The 20779-nt window shown below is 41.5% G+C and overlaps 1 protein-coding gene across 1 annotated transcript in view; it reads left to right on the forward strand.

Moving 5' to 3' along the window:
• The window catches only part of LOC103534742 (serine/threonine-protein kinase TNNI3K), a 44905-nt gene that overhangs the window by 1695 nt on the left and 22431 nt on the right, over positions 1 to 20779 (forward strand). Inside the window, exons 3-15 of the mRNA XM_008500732.2 lie at positions 2369 to 2454; positions 3760 to 3857; positions 4942 to 5052; positions 8105 to 8203; positions 9350 to 9488; positions 15157 to 15301; positions 15527 to 15631; positions 16241 to 16335; positions 16963 to 17112; positions 18219 to 18305; positions 19452 to 19508; positions 20468 to 20560; positions 20646 to 20703. Of these exons, the coding sequence (XP_008498954.1) occupies positions 2369 to 2454; positions 3760 to 3857; positions 4942 to 5052; positions 8105 to 8203; positions 9350 to 9488; positions 15157 to 15301; positions 15527 to 15631; positions 16241 to 16335; positions 16963 to 17112; positions 18219 to 18305; positions 19452 to 19508; positions 20468 to 20560; positions 20646 to 20703 (1323 nt within the window). The remainder of the gene's footprint in view (positions 1 to 2368; positions 2455 to 3759; positions 3858 to 4941; positions 5053 to 8104; positions 8204 to 9349; positions 9489 to 15156; positions 15302 to 15526; positions 15632 to 16240; positions 16336 to 16962; positions 17113 to 18218; positions 18306 to 19451; positions 19509 to 20467; positions 20561 to 20645; positions 20704 to 20779) is intronic.

Below are 20779 nucleotides of genomic sequence, written 5' to 3' on the forward strand. Positions count from 1 at the left end.
CCCAGGCAGGTCTCACAGCAGCCAAACTCCTCTTGGATAGAGAGCCCTGCTCTTTCCCACACAAGGAGTAGGAATTAATGATAGTGGCCACATTCCATTGCAAAGACTTTTTTTTTTTTTCTGTGAGGCTTGAGAAGTCATCAGCCAGTGATTTCTGTTCCAAAGGCTTTACCCATGGGTGAAGAAATCACTCAGATTCTGTGAGTATTTAAAATCCTGGGTAAAAAAAAAAATCAATCTTGACTGTATGAAAACCATTTCTACAGTAGCAGTGGCTATTTTTGGAAGACTTCTCATTCCTGAATCACCAGAGGAATTCATTTTTTTTTCTCCCACTATTATAACAAAACCATTTCTTAAAAAAGATGGGGACTGAAAATCCAGATTGATTGGAAGCTAAGGAAAATAAGAGTAATTTGTCTGATGAAAATGAAACAAGGAGTTGCTAAAGTCCCTGCTCTGAGAGATTTGGAACATAAACAGGACAAAAATGACAAAGCCTAGCAGAGGAAAGAAGGGTCAGCATCCTCATTTTACACTTAGGGACCACACGCACAGGTCACTGGGGAAATGTCCACAGCCACAGAAAGCCAAAGCAAAGCAAACAAAGCTGCAAGAGATAAAAAGTAAATTTATAAGTAGCATGGCACCTGTCACTTCCTAGATAAAAGTTGCCCCTGTTCTATTCTCATATCTCAGAGCTATGAATGCATCCTAAAAATAAAAAGTTGGAATGTCTTTTCCTTAAAGCACACAGTTATGTCTGCAGAAAGGAATTAGGGGAAGTAGAAATTATTCCTTGCAATATTTTCTCACAAAACCATTAAAATTTTACCTGTTTACAAGAACTCAAATCAGATTAAGATTGAACATCGTTAAGAAAACAAGCTGAAACCTTTTATCATCATTTTTCTTGAAAATGGGAGGAAAGGAAAAGTTAAATATATAGCTAAAACTGTTAAACCTGGCTTCTTTGCCATACATGAAGTGCTGGGACTGTGGATTTTTAGTGTGATTCTAAAACTGAAGCAGCAGACATGACTTGGCAGTAGGAAGATGCTCTGTGGGTTTGAGACTTGCAGAATCCAGACCTCAAACAAAGCACTGCACCCCCCAGGGCAGGGCTGTACCTCCATGCACACCCAGCACCTCACAGCACAGGCAAGTCAGACACAAGGGCTTCTTTCCCAGAACCTGGGTTTTTTTCCTTCCTCAACGGCCCCTGAAGGGAAACCTGAAGAACAGATGAGCCTGGTATCAGTGTCATTAATCACAGTATGTCAGAGAGGAGCCGTGTGGAGATAAAATGTATTTGGAGAATGAGATTTTATTTTTCCTGAGCAAAGCATCTCCCACATTAGTGAAATGGAAGTGGCAGGTGAAGGGCTGTCACCAAACAAAGGCAAACGTGATTATAATGGGTGAAAAACTTCCAGGCACAAGCAGTTTGCATTCACATCATCAAAACGAGTTCCCTCACCAGCTGACACCCTGCTAAGGAATGCGTGTGAAAATCCAGACTGGTGTAAGAATTCATCTCCCTGAAGCACACAGCTGGGGCAAAGCAAGGTGAATTCCTGCATTTTTTAATAATTCTGGTTTTATCAGGCTCGTGCCCTGTTCAGCCCCCAGCCTGTTCCTGAGCACTGCAAAGCACTCCGAGCCGGGGTCAGGCAGGACTGTCCAGCTCAGCTCACTGCTCTGCCTGACAGAGAAAGCATTTTCCAAAAGGATAGATTTCATGAGAGGAAAAAAAAAAGCCAAGATTTCTCAGGCAGAAAGGTTTAAATTTCATTGGGTTTAATATTTAATTGCAATTTAATTTAATTCTACTTTGAATCACTGAACTATCTACTTACCTGCACAATACTTTGTATGTCTCTATTTCACACCACCATTTTCTTCTGTGGGTGGACATTCATGGAGTGCTCCTCTGACCTCATCTGGGGAACACAACCTTACCTGATGGAAGATTTTTTTCTGGTTATTTTTCTGCCTTACTTTGTTTGCAAATCCTGTTCGTAATTTCAAAATGGATTTATGGGTTTTTAAATACTTTTTATTATTATTATTATTGCTTCAATAAACTGGTTTTGTATAAGTTATATTTCTAATGAGTATAATCTCATTTTTCTAATTTAGCTGAATTTAGAATGTGTACACTGTGACCAAATAGCAGGGATGATCAGAAAACTATAAATCACTTGGTATCAGTAAAGTATTTTTAGATTTAGGGTGTAAACGGGCAAACATTTAGCTCTGTGCCTGAACAAATCCATTGAGTTTTATCTTTTGAATTTTTTTCCTAAATGAGAGAAACTGTGCTAAAGGATGAAAACAGTAATCGTGTAAAATCTGCTCCTTTCAGCTCTGATGAAGCCTTCTGCAAAGTCAATCTGAATTACCGCACCGAGAACGGGCTCTCCCTCCTCCACCTCTGCTGCATCTGTGGGGGTAAGTGTTTGAAATTGGTGTTCCTTAAGCACTTTATTTACACGACTGCTGTCTCGTTCAGTCTAACAGTTGTCAGGAAGATGAACTTTTCAGCACGTTTCTCTCTGTGCTGTCCTTGCTGGCAGCTGTGTAAGCAGCTATGAGCAGTGCTCCAAGCCCTTCTGCCCAGGAGGTTGGACCAAGTTATGCTGAACCCCATTACAGCTGAACCTTCACTCCAGGAAGGTGCTGGTTGGTAATGTTGCAGCTTTTGCTGCAGGTGTTCCACTAATTCAAAGTCACTGGCTACGTTCACTAGTGAATAAACCCACACTCATCATGTCCTATTGCTGTACTGCCCCTGGTACAGAGCGGGCTGGGGAGCCAGTGTTAGCAGCACTGCCATACACACACCTCTTTCCTAGTGCAATGAAAATACCTGTATTTCTTTTCATGGTGATTAAAGGTAGAATAACTCAATTGCTTTAGTGAAAAATGTCGGCTGATAGCATTTTTTGCAGCACTCCTTTACACAAGAAAGGAGTGCAGGATGTCTTCTGGGATGCTCATAAAAACACTCTAATGGTGGAATTTTCCACTCTGTTCCACACTGATGCTCTGTTATCCACACAGTGAGTCATTAGTTCATCCACTTGCACTATTTATACAGTATTCAGCAGAAATTGGCTGAGGGAGGCAAAGAGAATTTTTTCCCTGAGGTTTCAGCTCTGCAAACTACTTCCTAATAACATGCATCAACGATTTGCTCAGCCTTAGTTAGATGCCACCATGAAGGAGGACCTGGTCCTGCACAGATGCAAACCAAGGGCATTTCCACTCTTACTTTAGGGAGTGCAAGATCATATCCAAAGGTGGCACCAGTAACATCAGAATGATTGGCTGGCTTGCTGAGAGGAAGTTTAAAAAAAAAAAAAAAAAAGTTAATTAATGAGGTGATGTGAGCACATGAAGGAAGAAAAGAAGCTGTTAGATCCATCCTTGTCCTTCATTACTGTCTCAAGCACTGGGAGGCAGATACAGCTGGTGCATCAGGAAGGCAGGAGCAGGAGTGCTTGCCATGCTGCCAGCCACCAGCACCCCTCAGCATCACTGTCCCTGCAGGGATGTGCAAGGACAAGTGTCTGAGGAGCCAGAGGCTGCACAGCCACCTGGGAGTTCATGGAGCTCTTTGCAGCGTGGTCTGGGTGGCAGAAGAGGAGTCTGTTTCTTTAGAGGTTCAAGGACTCCTAAGGAATCTTTATCAAAGGATTTCTTCTGCGTGTTCTTTTCTGTAAATTCCTTTGTTTTCTGATTCTCCCCCTGAAGGTAACAAATCTCACATTAGAACTCTTATGCTAAAGGGACTGCGCCCATCCAGATTAACAAGAAATGGATTTACAGCTCTGCACTTGGCTGCCTATAAGGTAAATTATTTGAAAGGGAAATATGAAAAGAAAACAGAACTGAACAGCTTACTTCTCCTAGCTGCTAGTTGGATTCTCCAGTTGCTGCTTCTGGTGCAAATACAAATTTCACATTTACAGTATGCAGGAAACCAACCCATAGAGATCCCAAGCACCAGAAATCACCATGTGCTTCTGCAGAATCATCCATGAAGGCATGATATTGCTGTAGAAACACTGATTAGATCATGCAGGGCAACTCAAGATACAGGACTGTTCTTTTTTTTTTAGGTTTGCTATTAATAGAAGCAATCTCAGAAGAGTTTGTTTCACAGTTTCCCTCTTTTTGCTAACCTTATTTTGCTAACCTTTTTTGCTGTTCTGCAAGTTCAAGTTCCACCTTCAGGTTCAATATTGGTTTTTCTCACTATTTTATTTGTATTTTAAGACTCAACAATAACAGCAGCAAGGAACAAAGTGGACAAAGGCAGCATATTCCTGAAGAATTATGATTCTTATTTTGAGATGAAACATCCTGGAACCTTAATCCATGTATAGACTAGCCCCAAGGTACTCAGCTTTTTAGAGGGAACTCAGAAGTTCAGCCTTAGGAAGTCCCACGGGTGTCACAAGGTCACAAGATCCTCTTTCTTACGCAAGGTCTCATGGCAGATGCCATTCTGATTTGCTGTGTGCTCAGAGCTGGCAGAAGGTTAAGGAGCTTGACATGGGGTGCTACTCGACCCGTGTGGGGTGTTCCTTATTCTGCTGCAAGAGGGCACTGATGTGGGTAATGGTCCTTTACCCAAACACCCATCACTGGAACTCTGACCATGCCCCAGGGGTGTGGAGAGAGGTGTGAAAAGAGCTGGTCACCCAGCAGGCTGCAGGCTCAGGCACGGGGATGCTGCGGGTGCTGGTGCCCTGCATCCCCATGGCTGAGCTCTCCTGGGGATGCTGCGGGTGCTGGTGCCCTGCATCCCCGTGGCTGAGCTCTCCTGGGGTCTTGTCCCCTCCCTGTGCTGGAAGGGCTGGTGCTGCTCTCCCTCTCGGCAGTGCCCATCGCCGTGTCCCAGCACTGGGGAGGTCCCCGTGTGTGTTTCAGGACAAGGCGGAGCTGCTGACAGCGCTGCTGCACGGCGGAGCTGACATCCAGCAGGTGGGGTACGGAGCGCTGACAGCCCTGCACATCGCCACCATCGCCGGACACCCCCAGGTACGGCTCCTGGCAGTGTCACCAGGGACTGCTTCCACCAGCAGGTGCTTTGGGCTGACATCGATGCCACTCAAAACCAAACCAACTCAAAAGTGGTTTAGTGCGGCTGAGGTTACCCTGAACAACATGCCCAAGGAACAGGGGTCTGTACACCTCTTACCTTTGTATAAATACCTTCAAAGTCCTGGCAATAAATGGCATTGCTATCTAGTGATCAAAAGTGTTAGCCAATGGATACATGCCCAGCACACTCACTCCTACATGTCAGGATTTCTGACGCTGGGTATGGAGTGAGGTTCCCAAATGCTGTTTGGGTGTGAAGGAAGCACAGTGAGAGTTTTATTCCCCCCTCTGGGGATCACAGGCTCTGCTTCACAACTGTGATTTTCCCTTCAGAAAGAGACAGAGGCTCTCAGTTCAGAGCTGTTTCATACTTCGGATTAGTGCAGAGAAAACTGTTGTCAGGGTAAGTTTAGCATGAATCTCAAACATCCATATTGAGAAGCCTGCAATGGGTTGGAGACTTATCACTATGGGGAGCAGAGGAAGGAAGAGAGGGATGAGATTCCCCAGATGCCTGCAATCAGGCCCTTCCCTTTCTAGACATGCTGTCAGTCATGCATCTGTTTTCTTATCATTTACTACCTCCGTTCAGTCATTTCACACATCATCTCATTTCTGTCACCTTGGCAACAGCTCACTCAGTGCCATTTATTTATTTATTTTTAATCTCTTGAAGTACTGGGTGTGCAAAATTACTTCAGTAATGAAGGGTTTATGACTGTAAACATACTCATGAATTCAGGTATTTCAGTTTTTATCTCCTTTGGGTCCATTAAACAAGTAAAGATTTTGTCCTTTGCTTGAGTAGAAGTTTTAGCTCACACAGAGAGCTGGACTTATGTATGGTGACAGAAACATCAGCATTCTTAGAAGAGAGAGAGTCAACAAGAAATGCAAGGAAAAATAACTACAAAGAAGGCAAGATAGGTGCTGCTCTTACTTCCCTTTACACTGCAAGTTTGGTTGTGCACCTCAGACTTACAAATTCAGGGGCCCAGGCACCTTCCCTGCAAGTTCACCTACAGCTGCTTTTATTGCTTTATTCTGCCTTGTGCATCCTATTCCTGAAAAACAGACAAGAAACCTCCACAGCTAATTGTTCTGTGCAAGGATTGTAATGGAGATATTACAGCCTTCAGTGGTATTTTTCACTACTATGGAGTATGTATTTAATGATTCCTCTGTGGGACATACAAAGTACTCTTCCCTGCATCTGAGTTCCAAGTAATTTTTAAAACATCCAGGCTTTGTCCTGCAAATGTCAAAGGCAGCCTGCTGTTTGCCTCGTGTTTTTAGTTCCTGCTGAGCTTATTGAAAAATAAGGGTGCTCAGAGCCCAACAAGGATAAGACCATTAGCTTGATAAGAAATAACTTATTGTGACTGGTTTTGAAAAGCCCCTTATTTCTGCCTTGGAAATGATCAGATCTTTATCAGAAGTATTCTCCAGAAATGGAGTGGGACTCCATATAACTCATTTCGTTCATCTGCTGGCCTGGGAACTGAAGATTTATAGTACAAGTGTAAGCTTTTTCTTTCCTTCTTTATATAGCTTTGGTATTTTCTGTCAGGTGAGAATCTCCTCTGCTAGATTAAATAGCTTGTTTTGTCCACACTTTCATTAATATTCATGGAAATATACAATAATTTTTCCACCCCCCTCAGAATGTAATGAATTTAAGAGACAGTTCAAAAAGCTTCTGAATAAACCCTTCATAAGAGAATTTTAAGAAGAAAAGCTGCAAAGTAAGAGTATTGCTCCAAGTGTGGCTTTGTATCAAAAGGAAGCAGCAGGCATGGTTGTCATTTCTGCAGCCGGGAAAAAGGTATCAAAATTCACCTGGTTTTAAGGGTATCATCAGAGGGGGATCCACATTGCTCCACAGATTATTTTTTTTTTTCATCTTAAAGATATACTTTGACCCTTTTAGAGGAATCTATGTTTTGAATTCCAGCTTCCAGAGAGATGAAGGGAAGTCATAGTTGTGGTCATATCCCTGAGCACCTCACAGCCTCAGAGCTGCAAGTCTAAACAAAACCCAAACTGATCTAAACCTGTTTCAGCCATGTTCTTGTAAAAGCTTCAGGTCTGAACATCTCTTCCCAGAGCCAACATCTGCAGCTCCAGTTTTATGGTTAGTGTCTGAGATGAATCAGTCCAAAATCTGCAAGCCATGAAACCCCAGAGATTCTCTTGAGAGCTGGTGTGGGCTCAGCTCTCAGCATCCTGAGCCGCAGACACTGCAATTCCCCAGATCCCAAAGGATCTGTGATCCAAGCCCCTCAGTGTGCCTGAAGACTCCCCAGGGCTACAAAGAAGTCAGCAGCCCTCAGGCTCCAGAGTGCAATCCAGAGGGGTTTCCTTAGGATTCTGCATCAGCAGGTGCTCAGAAAGCCAATGCTTGATAACTCGTAGCTGTCCAGGAAAACATTGGCCTCCTGAAAGACCAAGAGAGGAGAAATTTGAAAGAAAGCCTTTAGGGTTATTGCTTTAAGCCAAAGGCCTCTTGTCTTCTAAAATACAAAGAAAGCTTTTTCACACTGAGGGAATTGTGCTTGGGGATTTACCTTCACACATTTATATTTAAAAGGATCTTCTGGTTTGGTTTTTGTTTTCTTACTCCTAAGCACTCTGGTATGTTTACTGCTTTTTGTTCATAATGGTTAAAAGAAAATTAAAGGTTATGCTGAAAAACTCCAGACAGCAATTTCTGTGCCTCTTACTTCATAAATCAGTCTTTTTACTGGCAAACACATTTTCAGGCTTATTTATAAAGCATCAGTGACATTCAGTGTTCAGTTAAAGTACTGTAAGTTAATCACTTTTACGTGTTGTATGCAGTTCTTCACCCTTATAGCTTGCTTGCTTGGGGCTTTTTGACCTGTTTTTTTTTTCTTATTGGAGCTGTAAGGTTTCAAAACCTTGTTTTACTAGCTGCCCACATATCTACAGTGCTTCTAATTAGAATTTTCTGTTTATCTCCTTCTAGGCTGTTGATATGCTTCTGCAGCATGGAGCTTATGTGAATGTTCAGGATGCAGTTTTTTTCACCCCATTGCATATTGCTGCCTATTATGGCCATGAACAGGTAAATACATGGGGGGATTTCAGAATCATCATCTGATGGGTTTTTATCCCACATTTCAGAGGCTGCATAAGGAATGTGAAGTTGCTGTGTCAAACCTCTCCAAGGAAGTGAACTTCACTTCCCAATAATAATTAAATGGCAATTCTATTGGCTTTCACTGGAATTCACAAACTCAGTTGTGGCCACTTTAAAGTTAAGGGGAAAAATGACCATTTACAGAGCAGGATTTCCCACGGAGTACTGTGCTCTTGAAGGTGCTCGTTCACACAGATCATGGGCTTACTGAAAATATATCTGAAGTTCTGAACGAAGCTGGCATCAAAACTCCCAGTTCTCTTTCTTTTAGTGAAGTGTAATTGACATGCAGTTAATCCAGCAGCCCAGTCATTTGCTCTGAAGAGCTCTTTTATGTGAAGTACAATAATGGCTCTGTTTTGGCTTAGGCAATGCATTCCCTACACCTTTCTTTAGCTAAAAGCATGTGTTCTGAGGTATTTTCAAGTTTCAAAGGATGACCTCTAGGCAGAGAGCATTTTTCATTTCAGTGACATGTTACTTTGAGTGCAATGAGAGTTGTTGTAGGAAAGGCTTTTGAAAGAACAGAGTCCAGAACAGAGGTGATTGACAACTTCTGGGCTGAGTGACAGCAAGGTGTGAACCAAGGGTGTCTTCCTGAGATCCTTCTTTTCTTGTCTATCTGCCTCATAACCCAGAAACAATAAGAAACTCCTTGCTTGTTGGGCTGAGAGAACAGTTTGGTTTTTTGCCATGAGCCCCTTCTGAACAAGTAGCCTTGTGGAATTATGCCCAAAGCTCCTGCAGTGCTCCTCTGGTAAGAGACAGAGCTGAGGCTCTGACATCTGGGGAACCTGAGGCCATTTGCTTCATTCTGCTGAGTGGCCAGTTACATGACTGCAGGGGTCAATGCATAGCATTGTAGAGAATGTGAGAGCACTTGCTTTTGAGAATTTTAATATTTTCATAGATACCTCACTTAGAAATGAGTTTTCTATTAAATCTCATCTCCCTGTTTTAGCTTCAAAAAAGATGCCTGCTTACAGTATTACCCAATGGGATATCCTGCCTGATTTTTGTCAAGAGATTCATTTTCATGTGATATTTCAATTACCTTGATGAAACACTTAGGTAACCCACCTCTTACTGAAGTTTGGAGCTGATGTGAATGCAAGTGGTGAAGTTGGAGACAGACCTCTCCATCTGGCCTCTGCCAAAGGCTTTCTCAACATTACAAAGCTCTTGATGGAAGAGGGAAGCAAAGCTGATGGTAAGAAAAGATATTTTCAAAATCACTTCTGACATACTGAGTTTCATAGACAGAGTCAGGACCTGCCTCTTGAATGAAACTTGCTAACTCATCCTCTATACCTGTTTGTGTTCTACCTTTTGGCAACTGAAGCAAAACAAATCAGTTGGAGAGTTTTCTTCACTTCTTTAGTATGCTTGGTTTGTGATCTTCCATTCATGCTGTTTCCATTAGTAAGTTAGAGATGAAAATCAGCAGCAGAAGACAAAACTAAGACAAATATACAGAAGTAACTAAGTATTGAGACACCCAATCAAAGAGCTCTTGGCTGTGTGGTTTGTAACTCAAATCAGAATTACTTCAGTGCAAAGTGAACTCCAGGAGAATGAAACACAGATGAAGGATTTTAAGTAAAAATTATACAGCGAGTAATTTAAAATAATTCAGATGAGAAATTGCAAATGGTTCACAGACAACTCCACAGAAAATGGGATCTTTTTAGCATATGGCTTATTACACTGCACAAGCTTCGTGCCCCTCACAGGGGGACATTTCCCACGAGAAGTTCTGTGTGGGGAGCACAGTGGGTTACAGAGCTACAGAACCTCTCAGCATCTTTGGGTATTCTGTGAAATCTGGGAACCTCTGCATTCTTTTCACAGATGACCTCACAGGTGCCAGTAAGGCTGAGACATTTCTGCTCAGTGCTGGATATTTTTCTTGTGCCAGAGTTTAAAATATTTTCCATGGTAATGATTATTAGCATGCAACTAGCAGTACTGCTGAATTCTGATGCTGGGGCTTTTCTCCCCTGCCTTTGTGCTACTTCAGTAATGGGAAGGCACAAAGCACACCACACGCCAGTCCTTAGCACAATTAATAATTAGCATTATTAATGCAGAGATTCTTAAATGCTAAACAACATGAAAATTATTTGGAAATAATTTTTTCATTCTTATAATGAGAGAATTAATAAATAATATAATTAAATATAATTTTAAAATATTTTTTTTAATGTACAATACATCACTTCTCTTTAACACACCTTTGGACTATGTCATTACTCTTGTTGACTTCTACCCACAGTATGCAATGTAAAATCTTGGTCCCCTTGAAGTCTTTGCCAAAACTTCCCTTAATTGCAGCAGGGTTAGAGTGAACAGAAGTGCCCAAAGCAGCAGCACTCACACACCCCTGTTTCTCCTCTGCTTGTGGCACAAAGGCTGCATGTCTCCCCAGTTTGCTCCTCTGTGCAGTGTAAACCTGCCAGAGCCCTGTGGGACTGCTCACACCCCCTGGCAGGCAGCACCCCAGCTCTGGCAGGACCTTCTCAGCAGCAGCTCCTGACATTTCAGTCTTGACGTGTGTGCTCTGAGCTGCTGTAATGACAATAAAGGGAGGGGGGAAAGGGATGTTCACTCCCCAGAGCAAGGCAGTGGGAGGCTCACTGCCAGCCAGCCAGCTTATTCCAAAAGGGAAAGAATCTGGGACACTGTTTTAGAGCCTTTTCTTTAAAATCAGTGTCTTCAGCACTGGAGAAAGAAAAAGGAGCCTGGGAGTGAAAAGTCTTTTGCTCACCAAGTAGCACACTTTGAGACTTGGTATAAATATGGCAGTGGAAGAACAACTCTTAAATACCTAGGAATAAAAGTAATTGGTGAAATAACCTGCAGAAATTTTGGCAGGGCTCTGTGCAGACCAGTAATTGGTGTCATAAACTGGGATTATTTCTTTAAATGCAACCTAACTGACTCATTTATCAGCTCTGAGGCCATGGCAACTGATGAAAAACAGTGACCACCAAATCAGACTGAAAAGGTCAGAACACTACTGAGATACGACATTTGCAGTCTCACAATATCCAAAGTTCTTCAACCCAACCACAGTATATAGGAAAAACATAGAAGAAATGTGTTACCCACATGTATATCATCACAAAGCTTCATGTAAATAAAACCAGTGTGTTATAAGTAGTCAGCTCTCCAGGTGCTAAGCTAATCATTTGCTTTAACATAAACACCCCTGGGGAGGACAGAGTAAATTCTGCATGTTTTCAGAAATCATATAAGGTCTTTCAAGCACATTTCTTGAGGTATTGATCAGGCTCCTTTAAGCTCCAAATTCATTTTGAGGTCATAACTCTATCTCAAAAGCCAATAGTCCATGACGAGCTGCTGTCACTTACAGTGCTATAACTATCTTGAGATTTTTTTTCAAACTGATTTAGCATGGGATGTCTCATTTCTGCTTTTTTCCTTAACCACTTCTGTTCCCTTCTTTCTTTTTTCACAAATTCCAAATTTCTAGAGATTTTTTTGCATTACTGGGTCAGTAGGACTGCTTCCAATTTCCATTACTTATTCTGTCAGGAAATTCAGTTTTATGTTTTAGACAATCCAGATGGCAGAATGTAGCAATAATCAGGGTACAAAGAGCCACTTCAGAATTTTTTATTTCTTCTTGTAATCTGGTAGATTTTTTTTTTCCTAGGAGAATTCTAATACACAAAACAAAGAGAAGGTTTTTTTCTTAGTGTAGAAGAGGAAGGTCAGCATAGCAAGAAACCACCAGCGTTCCTGAGCAGCCTTTCCCTCCTCATTTCATGGGACTGGATTCCCTTTTCCCTCTCTTGCTTTCTTGCAGCTTCACTACACTCACATACCCAACTTCTCTCTGTACAGAGAAGTTCTGCTGGTGTCCCAACATTACAGAAAAACAGGACTGGGCGAGTGAAGGGTGAGGTTTTTTTAAAAATAATGGTAATTTAGAATTATCAGTACATTCCATCCTTAGGTTCCTTTGCTCAGAAATCAGGGAAAGTCTGAAAATAATTGCTTCTCAAATGCTTGAACTTAGAAGTAGAACTTCTAATGCAGAAGTCTGCATGACCTCAAAAACTGTTCTTTTCCAAATCAAAGAAAAAGTTTGTGTTTTAAAAACTGTTTTATAGCCTGATAAGATAGCTAAGAAACAGAGTGTTTACACACTTAGAGAACTAACTGGGAAACAAGTTTTTCTTTTGCTTCACATGAGCTACATGCTACTTCTTGCTCTTCAAACTGGTGGTCCTGGGGATTTCTTTCAGGCACCATGTGATCTAAAATGTATTCTTTTTCTTTGTAACTCCTTTTTTTAATAACATTTGTCTGCTTTCAGGACCTCTGAGGTGTCTAGATCTACAGGTCCCCATTTTTACCCTTTTCATCATCCTTTTACTTGCTGAAATGATTTAATCTCTGACTTTCTAGCTCTGTAATGTCGCAGTCCTAAGAATAATTTCCACAGTTCTCCATTTTGTTCCAGACAAGAATGAAGTGTTTGCTCATTTTTATTCTTCAACTGTAAGGCAACCTTAATTTCTGATCCCTGACTGCTATGACAGTTGTACTAGGGATCCTCAATTTAATATAAAAACCCTCTAAAATCACAATTTGGAGAACTTTCTTGTAGTCTTCTTCAGCAATACCTGAATCAGTGTGCTGTACTTTTTTCTATAACTCACTCCTAAAGTGGTCTTGACTGATTTTGTTTTGTTTTGTTTTGACTCTGAACTTCTTTACAAGACAATTTTCCAGTTAACCTGTCATGGTTCATTTAGAAAGCAAAAAGCTGTCAATTAAAAAACATCATTCCAGTAATTATATATTGTTACAGGGGCAAAGGAAATTACTCACAAGTATTTGACATCATTTCCAGCTGCATAAAGAAAGGGGAAGATACCAGTTTTCTTCCTTGCTCCATCCTACAGCTCAGTGTCTCCTGGCCCTGAGACCCTGGTGTCCTTCGGGCCATTCTGTGGGTACAGATTCTACAACACTGACATTTATTATTATAAAACTCTGACATTTATTCGCCTCTTATTTATTGCACTTCAGAATAAATCTGTGTCTGGTACAGCATCATAATAAAAAGTAAAGGCTAACATGTCACATGGATCTATAAAGTGAAGAATTATTTTAGGACAGAGAAATAAAACTGTTTACTTACTGCTTTTAATGTAAGGCTGCTGGGAAGGTTAATGAAATTTGTGGCCACAAGCTTAATGTAAGTTACAGAAATTCCTATTTTTTCTTTTTTTTCTTTTTTCTTCTTTTTTTTTTTTTTTTTTTTTTTTGTTTTAAGCATAATTCATCTTTGGAACTACCTGTCACCAGCAGGCATCAGTGAAGTTACAGACTAAGCTCATGCTATAGGAGTGGCCATTTCTGTGAGCATTCAGCATAACTTCAGACAGGTTTTAAACCAGGATTTTCCTTTCATTTTCATTTTTCCTTATAATCACAGAACATCAAAAGAATACAGAGCCTCAGAATGTGTTTGGATTACCTTTTGTCCTGAGGAGGCTCAGCTGTAGGGAGGAATTGTTCCTGAGAGATATTTGTCAAAATTGTGCTTAAAAGCCTGCGTGGTACAAGTCTGAACACTTCTAATGGACAGGTTATTCCTTAGCAGGTTATTAATTTCTCGTAAACTGTCTCAAAGATCTGGTAGCAGACTGAATTCAAACTAGAAGCTGCACAAAGTAGACTGTATTTGTCAGTTCAGTTATGATATCAACCAGTAATGATTGTTCTGTCTTTAATCATAGAAAGAAATACATTAAGAAAGAATCACAGGAATGTATGATCTCGTTTGGAGCTGAATAAAGAGCTTTTCAGATAATGAGAACAGAATCTCTGCACCAGAGTTCTGCAGGTGCAAGAATACAAGAATTGGTCTTCAGAAATTCAGTAAAGAAACATTTTATTGGATAAATTTTTTATAAATTGTGTGCAGCATAGACAATAATTTTGTAATGTGAAGCACTGGAAGGGCAAAACTCTAAAAAAGATCAGGTCCTTTGTATCACACGTTGTTTGCTTCCCATGTGAAACTCTGTAGAAGCAACAGAGGCAAATACCCATCCCAGCCAGCAGTCCCTGGTTTTGTCTGTTCTTCTACACAGTATCTTGTTATGTCAGAGAATGTTCCCATCCTCTTAAATACAGGATCATCCCTGTAGGGAAAATGAGACTCTGGGAACAATGGAAATCCAAATGTTTGACTGGATTCTCCTCTTCCTTTCTTGCCTTTATGGATTTATATTTTAATAGCAACTATAAAAATATATCCTTATTGTGCCTCCTTTGATTTATTTAAATTTCTTTTTTGTCACTGTATAACTGATTTTAGTCCTTGATCCTTCTACTCAAGGAAGCTAACACAAAACCAACTGGATTTTCTTTTCCTAAGAGCAGCAGTGAAGTATTTGTAATTAATAACTATTTTTCCATGTGTTCACAGTAACTCAGTGGATTACTTTCCTACCTGTAGTGTCTAAGTATCTCACTTTTTTACTTCCTATTGTGATATACTGACAGCATTTTTTCTTTCCAAATGTCATTTATAACTTGTGATTCATTCATGGAAACCTACATGAAAACTTACATACATCTGTGATGGTAAGAAAGCAATTACACCCTCAAACTGAGAAACTGTCTTGACAGGGCACTACAGATGAGAGTGAGTGATGTTGTTTTGATGTAGGAAAGATCACAGTAATTTCCATATGAAAGAAGCAGACCCATAAATATTTTAGCAGAACAGTTTATAACATATACACAACACACAGAGTATTACTAAATACCAAAACAAACATCAAAAAAGCATAAAGAAATTTTCTTTGGTCTCTTTCTGGGTCGAATGGCAGTGAACGCTCAGGACAATGAAGACCACGTTCCTCTGCACTTCTGCTGTCGGTTTGGTCACCATGAAATTGTGAAGTTCTTACTGCAGAGCAGCTTTGAAGTCCAGCCCCACGTGGTGAACATCTATGGAGACACTCCCCTGCACCTGTGAGTCTGGGACCAGCCCCTCATGGATGCTGGGGTCCCCTGCACCTGTGAGTCTGGGACCAGCCCCTCATGGATGCTGGGGTCCCCTGCACCTGTGAGTCTGGGACCAGCCCCTCATGGATGCTGGGGTCCCCTGCACCTGTGAGTCTGGGTCCAGCCCCTGACGGATGCTGGGGTCCCCCTTACACACCTGGGGTAACCACTCTCTGCTGGCTCCCCCCGCAGCGCCTGCTACAGCGGCAAGTTTGAGGTTGTCAAGGAAATGATTCAGCTCTCAGGGACAGAAAGTCTCACCAAGGAGAATATATTCAGTGAAACAGCTTTCCACAGGTGAGATGTGTCGGCTGAACTCCTCCTCTACGTGTGTGTAACACAACTCCCAGAGCAGGACATGTCCCAGCGTGGCAGGGATGGTGAGTTTGTATCTGCAGGTCCAGGAGAGGACACCAGGCAGGACCAGGCAGTGAATGGGGAGAGGGAGAAAGGTGGGAAAGGCAGCAGGTTCCTCCATGGCTCTACAAATAGTGGTTTCTCTTTCTGTCCCCGTTGGAAGCTGAGCTGGGAGCCTGCTCTGCCCAGAAACCTGCTGGAGTCCAGATATTCCAAATCAGAGACTTGGTGGCAGAACAGGTCGTTCAAGATGCTGGAAGTTTTTGGATTGTTATTTTAGAGAGCCTGAGAGTCTTTACATTGCAAAGCAGACCATGTTAGTTCTGCATAGCTGTGCAAAATTAATTGACACAAGAATAATTGCAATGTTTCTGAAATGAGAGAAATGAATGTGTTAGGGTGGATTAATCATGAATTTGCACATTTCTAAAGATCCTTTACTCCATTACTATTTTTTTACCTTTGTGTAATTCTTTCTAGATTTTTGCCTACCCAAAGTATTTGTCCTTTCATGGACTATTACATTCACTTTTCCCATTCTTTTTGCAGTGCTTGCACCTATGGAAAAAACATAGAACTTGTGAAATTTCTTCTTGACCAGAATGTTGTAAGCATCAATCACCAGGGAAGAGATGGACATACAGGTAACATCATCATCCTAATTCTGTAGGACTTGCAGGTACCAGCACCAAAACATTCTAAAGCTGAATACAATCAGGAATATCCAGAGAAACTGGGAATCCAAGGACCTTCCCGACTTTTTTGAAATATGTTTGCAAGCAGGCCTAGAAATGGTAAGAGTTCAGTGAGGATGTGACAGGGTCCTTAGCTCATATATGAGTAGCAAAACCTGGTGTACACTGATCCTGTCATAGCAAGGCTTCTAGGCAGTTCTAAGAATTGGAGTCAACTATTATTATGCCAGGGACTGGGCATGTAGGGCCTGGTGTCTGAGGGACTGCACACCTCCATGTTCCTGCTGCAGGCAACCAAAAAAAAAAAAAAGAAAAAAAGGTAATCTTTGTTTCTGATTGCTTTTTCTCATGTACAAAGTCGTTAAATGTGATTTGCAGGTGGTGGAGTGCATGCTGACATGTTGTACAGCAGGCAATTGATTGGTTCTTGCACCATTAATATTTGAGTTTCACCTATTTCCTCAGGTATTTTTTGGGTAATAAACTCCTTCATAGAGGAAATCAGTTTGTGCTTTGCAGTTGTTGCTGCAAGTCCCATCATGATGTTCTGACAACTGTGCTTCTCTGATGTTGTAGGATTACACTGTGCTTGCTACCATGGCCATATTCGACTTGTTCAGTTTTTGCTGGATAATGGAGCTGATATGAATCTGGTAGCTTGTGATCCCAGCAGGTCCAGTGGAGAAAAGGATGAGCAGACCTGTTTGATGTGGGCTTATGAGAAAGGTATTGCAACTTTCTAGTTTCTGTTACAAAATCCATAGGAGCAGCAGAGGAAGGAGAGAACAGTGCAAAATAAACCCCCAGCCCCTGCAGGCTGGGAGTTATCACCATCTGCTTTCCAGTTCCTGGCAGCAGGGGTTGTAAAAACAGTCTCTTTCTTTATCTCATCAGATACTCTGTTAAACATTGGTTTGATTCAGCACAAACTCAAGGGCATGGGTACTTACATGCTGCTGAAATAGAGAGCATACAGCCTGTCCAGAAAAGGCTGTGTCTCCTCTGGTGTTTCTCCTCAGGAGTTTCAGCTCTGCTACCAACGGGGGCATTGCAAGGGGCAATGAAGCACTCAGTAATCTTAATTTCTTGCAAATCTGGGTCAAAGCAAGGCTTTTTTCATGGCTCCTGTTATACTGTCCTGTATGCCCAGCAGCATGTCAATTCTCTGTCATGTTTTTGACTCCATGTTTCCAACCTTCAAGTCCTTTTTCCCCTTTTTATCTTCCCCTGAGAGGGTAGCAGGGGATAGCAGAGAGCAGCTTTCAGCTGGTTCCTGGCTAAAACCATGACATGAAGAAAAACTCATCTCCGAGAGGTTTAGAAAATAATTTTGGCTGCTGCCAGGCAGAACATTGTGCACCAAACACCTGAGAATGTGACTGTGCATACACCCCTCTGCTGGTTCCTTGTGAAGGAGAAGGATGAGGTTGGACTCTGTCTGCAGCAATGTGATGTACAAATTTAGTGCAGTTTAGGACACTGGAACTCAAATTTCCAGGCATTGGTTGTCCTTATAAGGTCTATTGAAGACTATTGTCAACTTCCATGTTAGGATCTCTGTAGCAGAGCTTTTTCTATTGCCATGTATCACATTGTAGCATTAGGTGGACTCATAAAAATGTTTGGTTTTATTGGCAGGTATATTTCTTTATTTCTGTAGTTAAGAATCATAGTATATTTCACATTAGCACCGCTATATCTATATTTACATGTTTTATAGGCACATTGTACATCTTTTTAATTCCCTGATTTTGTATAAAACAATTTGAATAAAGGACTGCTGTGTGCTGTGTTTTACCTGGAAATCCTCACGCTTCCTCTTTCTTCCTTAGGTCACGATGCCATTGTGACCCTTCTGAAGCATTATAAAAGACCTCAAGATGAATCACCCTGTAATGAATACTCACAGCCTGGAGGAGGTAGGGTCTGAGAAATGACTGTATGTAGAACTGCAGGGTCTGATCCAAAGATTGCTGAGGTCTCTGGGGATGCTCCACAGATGTCAGGGAGCTTCGGATCAATTCTGTCTGGCACAAAGAAAATTAGTGTCATGAGATTCCCTGTGTTCCAGGTACCCTCTATTTATGTCAGAAGTCTTCCTTTATCTTAAAATAGAGTTGTCACTTTGTATTACTCACTAGAGAGAAGAGCTAAAAGCTGTGAGAGGAAGATCAGTCCCTGGTGATCATTACTCATACCTTTTGACATCCTTAACACCTTGTTTAGCCATTCTCTTTGCATTGTTTAGCTCTGGTGTTTCTTTGATTGCTGACATTCAGTGTATTTCTGTACTGAGCTGTCTTTATAAGTTTTAATATATTTGGGAATGAAATTCTCCCTTGGGAAGAGTTAATTACCCTTTTTGCTCCACAAATACTCATTTGTATTGGCAACTAAATGACGAGTGCCCAAAATGATGGTGAGGCAAGCAGGTAAAGAACAGAGGTGGGAACGCTGCCTCTGAGTCTGTCTGGGGCTGTGCCTTGTCCAGGTTGTGGATTCCTCCAGCCATGGGGGCAGGAGGAACCCTACAGCCAGCAGCATCCAGGTTTAGGCTTAGTAGACCTCAAGTCTGTGTAAATCTTGAGGGCAGTAAGTTATGTGTGTATTGGAAATTTATTTTGGCAACAGTTGAGACACCCAGAGATATTTTTCTTAATGATGATTGTTAAAAGAACTCTGCTCTCACTCAAGCATAAATACAAGAGAAGAAGGTTCTGGCACATGGAGAAAGCTGAGGTCTTTTGGAAAATCTAGTCAGTGAACTGGCAACAGCTCTGTTGTCAGAATTTGGTAATCTTTACAAAACCCACCTGATGTGGAGCCTGCCTTGTCCTTCTTGGGCACCAGTGGCAGTGTGGCTGCAGAGGTTAGTGAAGGGAGGCACCAGTTTCTTTCAGGAACACAGCAATGCAACATCACAGCCATCTCTGCTTCTCTGCTTGTGTGTATTTGCACCCCTGTATTTTTCATTCTGTAGGCAGTCATTGCCTCGTTAGTTTATCAGCCCAGATGCTTATCCTGACTTTGAATTCTGTAAAACTCATTCTGTTGTTTTATTTCAGATGGTTCCTACGTGTCAGTTCCATCCCCTCTAGGAAAGATTAAAAGCATGACTAAAGGTAAGCTCAGTGGCAAGGGAGGAGTTGAACTTCTATGGTCTTTATACCGAAGATGTTTGTCTGCCTTGACATATTTCACCAGACTGATTATTCCTGGAATTTTCTTTGTTCAGAAATGTAATGATGTGCATACAGAGCAGCCATGTTCCCCTGGGATAATTTTAGGAAGCAATATACTTAGCTTTGTTGTTCAGCATCATAATAATTTCTGTATTTATCTTCCTTTCATTTACTTTAAAAATATATTTATTTTTATTTCTTTGGAGAAAAACATGTGGTTCTGAATTAGTACTACTCTAATACACACATATCCATGTATGCAAACAAATTGTACTGAATTTCACTATAAAATGCCTGGATTATCACTACAAGAATAATTGTCCCCAAAATAATCTGTGTTAATCTGTAACGCACATGGATGAAACGTTCGGATGAATATTTGTACTCTAAAATACTGTGATTTTTGTGGTGTTTTCAATTTTCCACTTCAGATATTCACTCTGGGTATAATCAAGTCCTTGCATTCTTTACATAGCAGCACTGAAATGTTCCAATTAGAAATATTCTGATCAACTTTACAGCAAGGAGCGAAACCAGTCAACAAGGTAGAGATGTTGGAGAGGTAAATCACAGGGAGAAATTTAGGCTCCACGTGCCATGGGTCCCTGCATTATGGATGAGCACTATCTCTACAGAAAACAAGGGACTAATTCTCTGTATAAAGAATTTTACACAACCATCAGATGGTATGGGCAGGTCTGCCTGGGCCAGTGCTCCTCAGTGTCAAGGTCTGAAAGACAAGACAGGGAATTGCAGCCTTGCCTGCTGCTGGGGAAGGGGGTTACCAGCCCAGACAGTCAACTTCCCCCCTGCAATGGCTGTGTGGAGTGAAATGCTGACATCCTCCCCCTGCCCCCTGGCCCTGCAGCTGCACCAGAGCACATGTTGTCCTTTTGCAGAAAAGGCAGACGTCCTCCTCCTCCGTGCTGGGTTGCCATCACATTTCCACCTCCAGCTCTCTGAAATCGAGTTCCATGAGATCATCGGCTCAGGTACCAGAAATAAGGGTGCAGCTGCTTTAAATGCCTGATGTTGATCACAAACATCATTATGCCTGTTTATTTTAAATCACTTTAGGATCTTTCGGAAAGGTATATAAGGGACGATGCAGAAACAAGATTGTCGCAATCAAACGGTGAGTTTATCAGACTGCTCCATCTTGTTTGGTTCATGATCTATTTGGAAGTATTAAAAAAAAACAAACCCAAATT

The sequence above is a fragment of the Calypte anna genome, chromosome 8, assembly GCF_003957555.1.
Source record: "Calypte anna isolate BGI_N300 chromosome 8, bCalAnn1_v1.p, whole genome shotgun sequence".
Taxonomy (NCBI): Eukaryota; Metazoa; Chordata; class Aves; order Apodiformes; family Trochilidae; genus Calypte; species Calypte anna.